The sequence below is a fragment of the Salminus brasiliensis genome, chromosome 9, assembly GCF_030463535.1.
Source record: "Salminus brasiliensis chromosome 9, fSalBra1.hap2, whole genome shotgun sequence".
Lineage (NCBI taxonomy): Eukaryota > Metazoa > Chordata > Actinopteri > Characiformes > Bryconidae > Salminus > Salminus brasiliensis.
Genome location: NC_132886.1, coordinates 17,870,267 through 17,885,514, shown reverse-complemented (window position 1 = coordinate 17,885,514; position 15,248 = coordinate 17,870,267). Strand labels below are relative to the sequence as shown.

The 15,248-nt window shown below is 43.9% G+C and overlaps 1 protein-coding gene across 1 annotated transcript in view; it reads left to right on the top strand.

Annotated features, from left to right (window-relative positions):
- Window positions 1–1,374: 1,374 nt before the first annotated feature.
- The window catches only part of stim2b (stromal interaction molecule 2b), a 50,294-nt gene continuing 36,420 nt past the window's right edge, over window positions 1,375–15,248 (top strand). Inside the window, exon 1 of the mRNA XM_072687616.1 lies at window positions 1,375–2,694. Coding sequence (XP_072543717.1) covers window positions 2,583–2,694 — 112 coding nt within the window. The 5' untranslated portion in view covers window positions 1,375–2,582. The remainder of the gene's footprint in view (window positions 2,695–15,248) is intronic.

Sequence of the window (15,248 nt, the reverse complement as noted above, 5' to 3'; positions counted from 1 at the left end):
AACTACTGCCCTACTGCTTAGGTGATAGGTGAAGGCCTTGCTGATTAGGAGATGGGTTGAATCCCATGGAGCCCACAGGACCACCACAGAGCAGAGTGGATCAGACACAGCAGTGCTGCTGGAGTTTCTAAAAACACTGTGTCCACTCACTGTCCACTCTATTAGACACTCCTACCTAGCTGGTCCACCTTGTAGATGTAAAGTCAGGGACAGAAGCTCATCTGTTTCTGAACAGTTTGTGTTGGCCATCCTCTAGTCCGTCATCGCTGCTCACGGGACATTACCTGCAGGATGCCGTTGGCTCAGTAATTCTGGTTGGTGGACTATTCTCAGTCCAGCAGTGACACTGAGGGGTTTAAAAACTCCAGCAGTACTGCCGCGTCTGATCACACACCCGTACCAGCGCAACACTTAAGACGTCCCCACCATGTCAGTGTCACAGCAGTGCTGAAAATGACCCTCCACCCAAATAATACCTGCCCTGTGGTGGTCCTAGGGGGTCATTTCCATTGAAGAACATGGTGAAAGGAGGCTAATAAAGTATGCAGAGAAACTGATGGACTATAGTCTGTAATCCTAGAACTACAAAGTGCACCTATAGAGGTGGTGTTAATGTTATGGCTGATCTGTGTATGTGCTATAGCAATCATGACCTTTATATGTTTCTCCACAGTCCAGCATTTCTCACCAAATCACTCTGAGTGCGTTTCTTTTGGCATTTCGCTCTTTGGCATTTCGTTGTATTTGAGTCACGACCTGCGTAGTGCACTATGTAGGGAGTAGGGAGCACGTTGAGTTGCACTACATAGGGAGTAAGGGAATTCGCCTCGAGCACGTTCCCGCCTTTTGCCGTTCAAACGCGCACACAAGGCGGCCATAGCAACCAATCGTATCCTGCCATGTTGGGACAGTCTAGCCAATCACAGCACGCCGGGAGGAGGAAACCTCGCAAGCGGCATTGTGTGTGTCTAGGAGGTCTATGTGGAGATGGTGCGAGACCCCCCCTCCCCACCCCCCTACCCCCCTACCCCCCTTCATTGTACAGTCCACCTTTTCTCGAGGGCCGAGTACAGGACTGAGCTAGGGTCAGCTAGGTCTGCGTGCTCGGACAGCACGCGACGCCAGAAACGGGGTGATAGGACTAGGAAGTGTGAGACAATAGAGACCCCTGTTTTTGTACGTCACCGTGCCGGGAGGATTCCCACCCCACAACTTGTGGCGTGTCTCCCGCATACCGATAGTGTTATGTCTCTCTCTCTATCCTTCTCTCTCTCTCTCTCTCTCTCTCTCTCTCTCTCTCGCGCGCGCGCGCTGCCTCTCACCACGCAGCACACAGAGCTGACTCGGTTCTGGGTCTGGGTGGGAGAACAGGACACGTAGGCTAACCCTGCCAGAACACACGGACACGGACACGGACATCAACAGTGCCCAGTGGTCACCATTACTCGAACATACGAGCCCCCACGCGAGGGGCAGAGTGTCAGAAACACTTCGCAGTCCTCATGCTGGACGATTTGCATACGGACTTCCGCCCCCTCGGTTTCACTTCTGCATCGACAGCCTCGCGGTGAAGGGGGCTAGCCGGGAGAAGAGCCTCCTCACGCATGAGGAGCTGACACACACACACACACGCACACACACTCTGTCTCTCCCTCTCTTTCTCTCTCTCTTTTCTCTCTCTCTCTCTCTTTCTCTCTCTTTTACACAACACACACGCACGCGCGCGCGCGCACGCACGCACGCTCGCGCTGTGAGTGGATGTGACCGACGGGCTCCTAATCTGGATATTCGGATGCGGCTGAGGTCGAAGGACGGGGTCTGACAGTGTAGCTCCCGGAGGCGGTTCTTCATCCTCCGCGCTCTCGCTATGCTGGGAGGACTACAGCTGATGTTTGGCCGCTCCGTGTGGAAGAAGTACAGGCGCTGTTTGGGCTCGTAGCTCGCTCGGACGGATCGGACTATGGCACTTTAACCGGCGCGGTGGATCCGGAGCCGTCTCTTTTCTCCAGAAGGGAATTGTGTGTCTGTCCCTCGTCCGCTCGAAGTGATGTTGGAGGCTCCTCTTCAGCAATTTGCACTTTTTTTTCGTCAGTGGAAGTTGAAGGAAGGTGAACGGCTCTCCGGCTTGAGTCGTTTGGTGTCGGTTTAGCTAGGTGTTGGGATGGAGTTTGGCGTTTAAACCGGCCGGACATTGGAGATTTTTGTAGTCAGGACACATTTTCTAGGGCTAATAGCGCTCTCTGTCTGTCTGTCCACATTTTGAGACACGGTGCGTTTTCTAACTCTGGTATCTGGCGTTGGTGTTTCTGGTGATTCGACACATTCGAGCCGGCATCGTTGGACGGCCACGTTTGCGTTTCGCAGGCAGCAGCAGCAGCAGCACCACCACCACCACCACCACCACCAGCAGCAGCAGCAGCAGCAGCAGCAAATTCACTACTGTCCATATTTTCTTCCTGTGTGTGTGTTTGTGTGTGTGTGTGTGTTTGTGTGTGTGTGTGTGTTTGTGTGTGTGTGTGTGTGTGTGTGTCTACGTACTCCTCCTCCCCTACCGTGGGAGGAACTGAAAGCTTTGGCCCACAATGAGTTACACTGGGCTGGCTGTGCTCCTGCGCGGCCTCCTCCTGTCTGTCCTGCTTGGATTGGAGCTGACCACTGGGTCTTTGGCCTCTCAAGTTGTCTCACCAGCTACAGGTAAGACCCCTGGCTTCTTAAAAGCACAACAGCAGCAACATTCGTCCATGCCGTAGCCTCCACTATACCTCAGACAATACCCATACCCAGACATCCCTTCTGCTAAGTCAATTCAGCTAGTTTAAAGGGCCACCCGTTGTGCACACACACACACACACACACAGCTTGTATAACATCCACAGAAACGCTCTGGGTCACGAGCCTGTGGTCACCAGGCCTGGCTAGAGGGGTACACATCCCCCATGCACTGAGCTGTGGAGTGCTGGAGCTTCATCGAATAATCATCCAACACCAGTACGTGGCCTTATTGGTGCTCTTGTGGCTGAATGCAATCAAAATATTACAGCATTGGTCCAAATCTTCAGCGTTCAGGCTTTATTTCAGAAGAAGTGTTGACGCTCACCCTGGCACCAATGTTGCTGGAGAATCCCCCTATCTATCTGCTGATCACATGGCTGTCTTATTTGGCTTTGGGCTTTGTGTAGGCCTTGTGTGGAGCTTGGTAATACCCATAAGCTCTACTGTTGACTTGCCAAGACCAATGCCAAGGAGTCTATAGATATAGAATATTAGATATAGAAACATGAGTACATTGCAATACATAGACTATTGCCTGCAAGTGTTGACCCACCCCAACCAGCCAAATCGGCATCACTGCATCGCACACATCCCCAGTGCATTTTCTACTGATCTCACCTGATACCAATACCCTTCAATGTCGATACTCCGCTTCTAATGTTTGGTTATAGTTGTTCATCATCTCTTTTCATCTCTGAATGGTTGGAGATCCCTTTGATGGACAAGCCTTCAGCCTGAATGACAACAAGAAAGTGTAAGGACATCACAGCATCCTGTCTTCAGAGGGCACCTGCTGCCACATTCCTCAGCTGAACCAGTACAGTGCATTACGCATTTTGTCCGTCTGTCATGGCTGAGATGACTGACTGGCTCTCTGTGGTTTAAGTTCCAGCCTGTAGAAGTTCTACGCTGACAGCTGGATATAATAAAAGTTCACCATGAAGTTCAGTGAGGCAGAAGGGATTAGTAGCGTACTGTGGGTGGCAAGGGAAGGCCTGGCGTATCGCTGTGTCTTTGTGGTTGTTTAATTTGCCAGGAGAACGAGTCTGATTTGTATCTAAAACATGCTCAGACTGGTTCCAGTTCAGTTATGGAACATCTCTAGATAAATAGAGAGGCCTGTGGGTCCAGAGCTTGATAGACCAAGGAATGCAGTCGTTCTTGTGCGGAGCTCCCAACCCCAAATTTTGTGAGAATTTTTTTTTACCTGACCTGCCAGTCACCAAACTACTGCAGGAACCCTAGGCGACAATATGTTCCCAGTGCACATTCCGCAAGATAATAACCGAAACCTTTACTTTTCACTGTTGATAAATGTAGGCAAGGCTTCCACGATTACTTGATTGAACATGATTACTTGATTGAAAATTCTCCAGAATGATCTGTAGATTTCTCATAATATAATTGACAGTGACAGTGGACAGATGGTAGATGCTGTATTTTGACTTTAGCTGTGGCAAGAGCTACCTGTAGATCCTGTGATGACATTTTAAGACTTCTTCACACATTTTGTTGCGGCTGCTCTTGGTCTGAACTTGCTAGGACGGCCTGGCCTGGCTGTGTTGGCAGTTGTTGCACTTGTCAATGATTTAGAAGACAGTGGAACGGTTGATTTCTAATTGAGACCTTTTTAAAACCCCTTCCCAGACTCATCTGCAACTCCAACCTTCTTTCTGAAGGCCTCAGAGAACTCTTTGGATCTGGCCATGGTGATATCACTCACTTTAACTATTAAGAGCAAACCAGACTGAATGTTTGAGCTAATGTGCTGCACCTGATTCACCTAATTTTAGTCATTTGAAGTAGTAATACATGTGGGGGTGTCCTAACTTTTTCACAGGGCTGTAGTTATTATCAAGATTTACCTTATAATGGGGGTGTTACGTGTCGCAAGTGTGTGAATGAGCTTTGTGGACAACAGAGGTTGAACTCAAATGCAGCTGAATGTATGTGGCACAGATTCTGCAGGTCCATCATGGCCGGATCAGTCACCCAACAGCTGTTTTCTCAATTGCAGGCCAGGATTTAATGACGGTGTATCATTTCTGATGCACAGGCGTCTGGCCTGGATCAGGCTGACATGACAGATTGGTGTCTCTCCAGCTGTAACCCCCTCTAGCCTGCCAAGTGCACAGTCCACATCAGTGGTCAAATATGACCCCAGACTATCCAAATGGTTAGACATAAGCACACATGTGCATGCTAATGGACTCCAAGCACCGGATAATTCATCACTGTCCATAAGACTACAAGACAGCTCACTCGGCACTCGACTAACCTGCTGCCAGATCTGCTGTGGAAAAAAATGAACAAGACCAAAACAAGCCGAGATGATGGATGTTCGCTAGTGGCTTGTGTTATAATTTGTAATGACTTTATTTATGACCTCTTAATGCCTCCTCGGACATTAAAGTCTTACATGTACAGTGTTAAAAGTGCTCTTATGATTTATACAGTATGGTAATCTGGGAGTAAGAGGGCAGTTTGGGGTGAAATGGTCTATTAACTGCTGCATGACTGTTTTACAAAATTTTGGGTTTTGCTTTGCAAGGTGTCATATTTGGGCCCGCTAGTACAATACTGAGGAAATCATAACTCTGAATGAATCAGTACTTACTGAGTGATTTTCAGTAGTTGATTAATAGTTTCTGCAGTTATTAAATAATTCAAAATAGTTACTGAATCCTCCATCTGAAGTTACTGAACAATTCATACTACTGTACAATATTTCTCAGTAGTTACTGATTCATTCTCAGTAGTTACTGAATATTTCACAGTATTTACTGATTCATTCTCAGTAATTACTGAATATTTCACAGTACTTACTGATTCATTCTCAGTAATTACTGAATATTTCACAGTACTTACTGATTCATTCTCAGTAGTTACTGAATATTTCACAGTACTTACTGATTCATTCTCAGTAGTTACTGAATATTTCTCAGTAGTTACTGAATATTTCTCAGAAGTTACTGAATATTTCTCAGTAGTTACTGATTCATTCTCAGTAGTTACTGAATATTTCTCAGTAGTTACTGATTCATTCTCAGTAGTTACTGAATATTTCTCAGTAGTTACTGATTCATTCTCAGTAGTTACTGATTTATTCTTAGTAGTTATTGAATATTGGTACTTCATTATTGGTTACTACATTATTTTCCTTTTCATATATATTTGAACTTATTTTGTTTTGTATTTATTTGTATTTTTTAATAAGAATTTATAGTAATTTATTAAAGCTTATTTAGTGGCCATGACGTTCCTTCATTAGGATCATGACTTTCTACTCTTTACTGTAGAATTTCTTTAGATGGAGAGGTCTAGTAATGTAAACATTTAAACTGACAGGAAACATTTAATTTAATTTTAATTAATTTAAAGTTTACATTTTAAGTTAATAAAATTGTTAATGAAACCTAGGATGACTATGATACGCTCCAAACAGAGGTCCATGTAATCTAGTACGGAAAAAACAGTAAGGTTTATAAATATAATGGAACTGTGTGCATAAATCGAATAGCCACTCCCATTTATACCAACATTTTTATTCCGTGTGACTCAGTCATCAATTACAGATGTCATGTCATAAAATTACATTACTCCACCTCCCCACGTAAAACTAACCGTTTAAAGAGTCATGTGTCAACTAGGAGAAAGTGAGGGCATTGTCAGGACTGAGTTTTTCTGGAGCTTGTTGTCACGCTGTCTTGAAAGTCTGAGTAAATATTTGCTGGGCTTGGATTGCCCTCACTCTGCATAAGAGGGCCAGATGGAGCAGAAGGAGTAGGGAGGTGTGACTGCTGAGGTGGCACTCACACTGGCTTTGTTCTCTTGAACGTGTAGAGTCAAGTAGAGTCAAACCCTTATTGCTAGAAAAACACTATCCTGGTAAAGTCTCAAGGTGATTCCTTCGAAAGGAGGTGCCCAGACAACAACAACAACAATATTATCTGTTCAAATCTGGCATTGAAGTTTAGCTCAGAAAGGTGCTGGCTCTAAATGACAGGGAAATAGCTGCGTTGCATAATCGTGGGCCTTACTGCACCTTTACCATGCTGCCTCACACTGTTAACCATGTGTTTACTCGTTTGCACTGTGCCTGCGCCTGAGGCTGCAGAGGGAATTCATGGTCTCAGTAAGTGTACAGTATGTGTCTTTAGTTCTGTAAAGGGCTCATGCTGAGAAGAGCAACTATATGACATTGACAAGATAAGGAGATATGAGTATGAAGCACCAACCACATAATGATTTGTTTTGATTACCAAGCTTCTGAAAATGTGTGATGAATGATTTCATGCATCATAAAATCTCAGATTTCACTGCGATTCGTTTGGTGCTATTGTACTGAAGGTGTGTTACGGATTAATACAAAAAAAAAATACACTGAAAATACATATAAAAGGAATTTTTGCATATGGATTAGTTATAAAAGCAAGCAAGCAAGCAAGCTTTTAGTGTGGATTTTTGCATTTGAACATGGCCCAGGCGTTTTATTTTGGCAATAAAAAAAGTGCACACTTGGAGATCAGTATTTCCTAAAATACCACGGTACATGGTAATACCGTTATGCCGCCCAGTCTTACATTAGTACAGAATGTTCTGCTCGTCTAAAGTAAACATCACTTCATATTATCGGTCCAAACTAAACAAATGTTTAGATGTGACTGATGTAAACAAAGACGATCTGCAGGTACTGATATAATTCAGATTTCACCAGGCATCCCTAATTCCAGCACTGGAAAATCAGTCCCACTTGAACCCACACATCAGGAAGCACTGGTGCGTTTTATACCCCTACAAGGAGAGACAGACTTTTATGTTTCTTAGGTTACTTGTTACTATACTGTACTAAATTTGGGTGGGTGAATGTGTGTGTGTGCAAGAAAGAGCAATGTGTGTGTTGTACCACATTCCCTTCGGGCTTATTGGTATGTGTGTGTGAGAGAAGCGTTGTTTTTTTTTCTGGTCTCTGGCAGGCCTGCTGGAGCTGACCAAATGACCCATTTCCCATCCGGCACTTTGCAGAGGTCATCGGCCGCTATGCAGAGTGCCACTGTGTGTGTGTGTGTGTGTGTGTTTATGTGTAGGCCAGAGAGACTGGGAGAGATAATCATACTTACTGGGTGTAAACAGCGGAGAGTGTTTGCTTATGCTTATGAGCAAGCATATTTAGAGATTGTGAGAACTGGACCAAAAGAGAGATTCTTGTGTGGGGTTGTATGTGAGTGAGTGTTAGTGTGGGTGTGGGTGTATGAGGGGCCTTTGTCAGTAAAGGGCTCCCTATTACAGACTCAATATTGGTGGAATTTCCTGTGCTGATGGCTATCGTAGCGACTGTTTTGAGTGAAAGGTCGATCATGTGCGGTCTTTGTACGGGCTAAGGACCGGTATAGTTCTAGCATGTCTTTCAGTTAGGAGTAAGGATATTGGCCCAGTCTGCTGGCCTTAATCCTAAAATCTGTCTCCTGGTGGTCCATGTTGCTAAAATGAGGTGTTAAGCTTTGCATGTTGGCTACGTTGACACAGCAGGTAAAGTGGCCCAAATCTGAATTTCTCACCAAATTCATTTTTTTAAAGCAGAAATTTAGCTGAACAGTTCAAGCTCCTAAACTGATGCTCATGCGCAAAAGAAACATGCTTTCAGGATCAGCTTCACCAGCATCACAGGATCACACACCACAGTTCGTCCTCCTGTATCCGGGTATGACCTTTTCTTTAGGAATATCTTCAAACACAAAGCGTGTTCAAGTGTTCAAGCTTTAGTTTGAACAGAGACATCACCCCCGAATATTTATGAGGTCTGTTACCTTGCTTTTTAAGCCCCTGAAAACCTCCCCCACTGCTGTCATCTATGGTGTAAAAGTGCCATGAATTCTGATCTGGTTGTTCAGGCAGAGTCACATTACTGTGTATCGGATTTTAATACTATATGTGAAAGCTTCAGATTCAGTGCGTTTTTTGCTGTTCACACTGCCGCACAGATTGTATAAAGTTTTTACCTGCTATGTAAGCGCAGCATTAAATCTGCAGTTCCTGAGCAATGCCACTGTATACCGATAACTTCCCATTAAAATGGGGATCAATTAGTGATGTAAAACTCTGACCTTTAAAGCAAATCGATTGCAGTTCTTTAGGAAACAGTGCAGTGCTTCGACCCAAATTCAGAAACACACTTAAAACACAGCTGATGTAGCAGGAACTACTGACCCGGTAGAAATAGAACCAATAAAAACAATGCATTAAGCTCCCTTTTCTTTCATGTTTAAAACTAGCTATCAAAGATTTAGCTATAAAGAGAAAAATTAGAGCTTACTTAAATATTATTATAGTTCATTTTTAGAAATGCACCAATAAAGGAATTGTGGAATACATATCTGCTCATACACTCATACACTTAAGCACATGTATAATTGGTGGATGTTAATACTATGCCTACCTAAATTAACAATACCTCGATACAAATTCAGATATACTACATACTATAAACTTACAAATAAGTAATATTTAGTACAGAAGTACAGAAATAGTTCCATACATGCTAATGTTGCTAACAATTAATGAAAGCTTGTAGTGACCAATTTGAAAAATGGCATTTGAAACATGCTGCTCTGTGATTATTCACTTTCATTCACTGGTAATGCAGCAATGCTACATCAGCATTGTTGACTGAACCATACCCATCTGAAGTATTGGTCAAATCCAAACATCTAGCTCAACATTTTCAAAGCGATGATCTGCTCATACTGATACGATTCTGATGTTAATGTTCATCTCTGTTGATTATCAAAACTTTCCCAAATCAAAGCAGTAGAATACCACCCCATCAATACATTTCTAGGCTGTACTATTGGTGAAACAGTTTTTTGTATATAGGTCGGGTCCTAGTTGTAACTATTCCAGGTTGGCTCTGGATCCACCATGACCCTGACCAGGAAGAAGCTGAAAAGAAGATGGATGGTAGTTGTAACTGCTGATTCTGAGAAGTGCTGCACATTAACAGCCCAGGCATTTCAGACCGAGCCTGTGCATGTGATTGTCTTCATATTTTAATTACTTTGTACATTAAACCTGTTGAACATTCTGTTCCTGCGTTTTCAGAAGAAACAAAGTGTCTCTGGGAAGAAGTTAAAGTGTGGCGGCAGTGAAGGTCAGGTTTCTTAACATTTTTTATTTTGTGAATCAATTCAAGACTAGACACGGTAGCTTCCAAGCCAGGTAACTGGAGGATGATACTGGTCCTAACAGCAAAGCACTACTACTACTACTACTACTACTACTACTACTACTACTATGTCCTTTTCTTTTCTGTAAATATATTTTTCAGCTCTTTATTACCTTTATTACCTTTAGTACTTTCTACTTTTTTTAATTTATCCCCTACCCTATTTATTGTTTAGTGTCATTTTCCTTTAGTTTAAGACTGTGTTCTGTGTTTCTTTGTTACTTGTCATGCGTGTTGCTCTCACCAAGACAAATTCCTTGTATGGGTAACATACTTGGTGAAATAAAGAGATTCTGATTCTGATTCTGATTCTGATTCTACCAATAGTTTTTGCACACAGATCTGCTGAAGTTGGACATCTAAAGAACTGACCGAATTGAATTAAAGAGGTGACATTGGTGACAGTCTCAGTCCAAGTGTTTGTTGGCGATGTTAGCCTTGCATCTCCCATTCGAAAGTAAAGAAGCACACGTCAGATACTGAGCATGTCTCGCTTATTGATTTAGCATAAGACTGGGGCAAGAGAACGCAGTAATGTACAGCTGTTCATACACGGGGTGAAGGTTTTGGTTCAGTTATGAGAGAAATTGGCAAGTCTAAATGATGGTTCACGTTTTCCTCTATTCTGAGCGTTTTCACATCGCTACACTGCATGTGTAAAAGACAGTGTTGGCATTGGTAATAAGTGTTAATGATGGCCTTGTATTTTATGAAGAGACATGCAGAGGATAAGATATGGGTTTCCTGGCCAAAGCAGCCTTTGGAGTCACAAGAGAGGCTGTTTGAACAGGAAAGTAAACATTTGATCTGTCCATGGTGTTTGTTGACTCTTCAGCAAAGTGAGAGGAGAAGACTGGAGCGCCCATTTGCATTCTGGCCGTCTCATCGCTTTGGCCAAGAGACAGTATCATATGCCTGACACTAGTCTAGTGTAGTCTAGTGTTTGACAAACATGGCGACTCTAAATGCTTTCATAAAGTGGATAGAAGAAAGGCGAAAGGCCACGGCGGTATGCTTTTGCATCTGTTTAATCACATGCTGTGTTCTTAGTTAATTACTATGAATCTCAAATTCATATCACTGTACAACACGAGAAATGCAGTAAAACCTAAGTTACCTGAAGAACATGTCCTTCTTTTACATGTAACAGTGACTTTAAGGTCAGGGCTTGAGTTGGGTACTATCCACTTTTTCACAACTTATCCACTTAGAGCACCAGGCTATTGATGACAGGGTTGTGGGTTCGATACCCGGGCTCGGCAAGCTTCCACTATTGGGCCCTTGAGACAAGGCCCTTCACCCTCTCTGCTCCCCGGGTGCTGCCCACTGCTCCGGGCATGTTTGCTCACTGTCACTGTCTATGTGTGTGTTCACTGCACAGATGGGTTGAATGCGGAGGCCAAAATCCAAAAGCTTGTGTCTGAGAGAGTGAAGTCTGAAAGACGGCTGTTGGGAGTAACAGAAAGGCAAAGTGAGACAGATCCTGCCGTGTTTGGACTCGTAGTTGGCTATCTAGGCTTAGCTAAGTTAGCTAGCAGCCTGAACACCACAGCACAGGCCATGTTTCAGCTTAAAGAGTCTCAAAACACACACGTTTAGAGGATACAGCCTCATACCTGACAGCGCAAAGTTGAGCGAATGGTTTTAGTAGTTTTTTGAGCTGTTTTTAGGCAGATTTAGTCGACTGGTTCGTCCAGACTTACTTGCTTTCCCTTTCATTCAAACTCAGCCCGTTGCTAAAGCCGCAACTATGGTGGGCTTGTTTGTTCCCCAACTGTTTCAGAGCGGCAATCAGTGAGCTCTCACAGCGCCTCCACCCTCTGTCTCAGACACATCCTCATTTTGATAAGAAAGTATCTGTGCTTATTGACCACCCCCTCACAATAAAAGCCCATGAAGTCCTCTTGACAGAACAGTAGGATTCAATCAGACTGCTTGAACTTTGGTTGCTTATAGGTCTCAGACGTATGTTCAATAAAGTGGACAGAAATTAATCACCAGGTTTTAGGAGGATATAGGTATTTTGTAGTGTATATAGTATACAGTATGGACATTTGAGCAGTTAAATCTGTGTTGTTACTTTACTCAATTTTAGTCCAGTTCCAACAATTCAGTCATTTTTTTGTTCTTATTATTTTACTTTGATTAACTTTGATCCCTTTCAGCTTGTCCTCTGTGCTCTGCATCAGGCGTAGTTTCCATAGTGTAATTAGATCTCACTCTTGCATAACTCACACACCGAGCTAAAGCGCCGTATCAATCCCTGTATGATGTCAGCTCAAGCTCAAGCACTGTGTCTTTCACAGGGCCAGGCGAGGGGTGACTGTGGCGTTCCTGTTAGGGGGATTTGTGATGCCACGGAACCCTGTAGGGTCTACAGGGCTTGGCTAGAGTGTGGGTATTTTTACAGACAGTGGTAATGTTTTCCCGTAAGACGTGATCTCGTATAGAGCGGTGTGTGTGTGTGCCCGTATTGGGATCAGGGTCGGCGTGATCGCATATGGCGGCGATTCTGTGGGTGACGTGGTCACTGGCTTCAGAATGTTCCTCATAGCTAAGCTGTGCTGTCACAGCAAGACTGGAACTTGGCTTTCAGATGATATTTTGCCTTGGGGTAATTAGTTTTGCCCCTGAGGTCCAAGAGCAACCACACACACAAGTCTTCTGGGCTTTGCTGTGGTGACCCAGACTGACTGTTATGGATGGAATCCTCAGAGGCACTCCACAGGGCCAAGAATAGGCGGTTTGACAAGAGCCAATGATAACTTACTAATCTGATAATTACATGTATTTAGATGAAAGCCTCAGAAGATTCAGAGTCTTTCTTTTAGATTGGGAAAGTTTCCGAATCACATCCAGCTACAGCTGTGTTATTCAGGGTTTTTGATTTGCCTTCTTTCAAACCTTAACTTCACCTCCACCGTTCCTGTTTGCTGCCATTTCTTCTTTACAGTATGAACTGAGGAAATGGCTACCTGAAACACTATGCTGTCTTCGTCTAGCGAATGTTATTTTCATTTTTAGAGTGCTAGGCAGCTGCTGAGAAGCATCACCTGGCCTTTTACAGTGAATGTGAACAAACCATGGCCCTGACAAGCTATTTAAGATCTGAGACCTTAGGATCTCTTGGGATGTATAAACATGATATAGAACCCAGGCATGACCGCTAATAGATGAAGTGAGTAATGCTGAACAGGCAGTTCTTGCAGTTCTCTGTGTGTGTTGGACGTAGGAGAAATGATTAGGCGCGAAGATCTGAGTAAACTTGATATGGGGCAAATCACTGTGGTCCGATTACTGAGTCAGAGCATCTCTAAAATGGCAAGGCTCTTGGGGATCAGTGGAGAGTAGCTACCGACAGTAGTCCAGAGAGGGACGAACCAAGGTGCCCAAGACTCATCAAAGCAAGGAAGTAGCATAGGCTGTTCTGTCTGGGCCTGGACATGTTAGCATCAGAACTGGACCTTGAAGCAGTAGAAAAAGGTTGTTATTTCTGATGAGTCCTAGTTTCGTTTACATTACTTGGATGGTGGAGTACATGTGTGCTGTTTTACTCAGGGGATGTGCTGGAGCCACTGCGGAGCCACTCCACCTCGCAACCTACAGGGCTTAACGACTCTTCAGTTGCTGAGTTGCTGAAGTGCCAGATACCACAGGGTATCTTTATAGGTCTTGTAGCGTTAGCTGTTTTGGTGGAACGTACAGGACTAATAGCATATTATTTGCACAGCTTCAGTGGCCTGGGGTCGTGGGTACAATCCTCGCTGTGGTCACTGTCTGTGAGGAGTTGTCCCTGTGTCCATGTGTGTATCCTCCAGGTACTGTGGTTCCCTCCTGACTTCCAAATTGGTGAATGGTTGTGTGTGGTACCCTGTAATGGACTGGCGTCCTGTCCAGGGGTTTTTCCTTCCCTGCGCCAAATAATCCTGGGCGAGCCCGCGGAAACACTGCAACCCTGACTAGGAAGAAGCAGATAAGAAGATAGATAAATGAAATTTTCAGGTTCTAAGTATCAGTTACAAAATGATACTATTATCATACAGGCCGAGACGTTGTAGAATATGTCTAGATGTTTGGTTAATGGCTTTGCCAGGGATTTTATTTTGGAATCTAGTCTCTATTTTAAGTAACCTAATTGCTAACAAAACCAACAGGCTTTTTCTGGTCCATGTAAGTCTTTACTGACATGAACCCCAAATACTGATTCTCTCTTGCATGTCTCTCTAATCCACATTCTTTCCCTCTGTGAGAACATCTCTGGAGGATACAGGGTAATCCCTCTGCTCCGGAATCCCCTCACACTAAACCATTCGCTGAAAGACTTTGTCATCCAAGTGCTTGCTCCGGTCAGGCAGAAAATCGCTCCCCATGGAAATTTAGGTCACTGCCCTCAGCTGTACTGTGCGTCCTGTTGTGGATTTTGGCTTATTAGCGGAACTGAAGGAGTCCTTTGTGGTGTGATACACGTGGCCTTGGTGTAAGGTGTTGATCCGGTTGTGCACTGAAGCTGTGGTACATGTGTTGCTGAGATCATATTGCCAACGAAAACAATATTTCAAGTACTGAAATGTCATTTACTAGTGGATAATAGTAGCAAAGAAAAAAATTGAAATAATGAAAAGGAATGAAGTTGGCATGCTTTTGAGAGGGCAGTGTGGGCAGAACCTGGCCACTGTAGAGATTGCAGTAGAAGAGAATTTGCTTCTGGCCTTTTTGATTTCCGCCACAGGGAAGGTGACAGAGCTAAAAGAGGGAAAGGATTTCGGGTGCTAAGACCCACTACAGAGGAAATCATACCATGCATTTATCCAGCTGTGGGCCAGGGCTTGTATGCCCTTCAGTGTGACACACATACACACACATTTCCTGCAGTGGTGCATTATTCTGTGTGTGCTTTGACTGTGCTTGTGTACTGTTTGGTATATTGTATGTATGTATGTATGTATGTGTGCGTATGCAAGTGTTGAATCTTTCTAAACACAGGAAGCAAAAGTGCTGATGCTCATGTTTTAGGTGTCTGTTGCATCTTTCTGCTTATTTATTTTTTTACCTTGATGTTAGTTGAAGTAGTCTTTCCCCAAATCTCTGGAGTGAGAAGCTTTGTTTCTCAGTATTCTCTATTTTCAGGGATGAGTTTCCCAAAGCATTGCAGCCTTTAATAGTAGCTTATAACCCACTGCACAATTTTCACACATTCAGTGTTTGGCAGTGAAAGACCACATGTAATCTGGATCATGTAATCTGATTACAGACT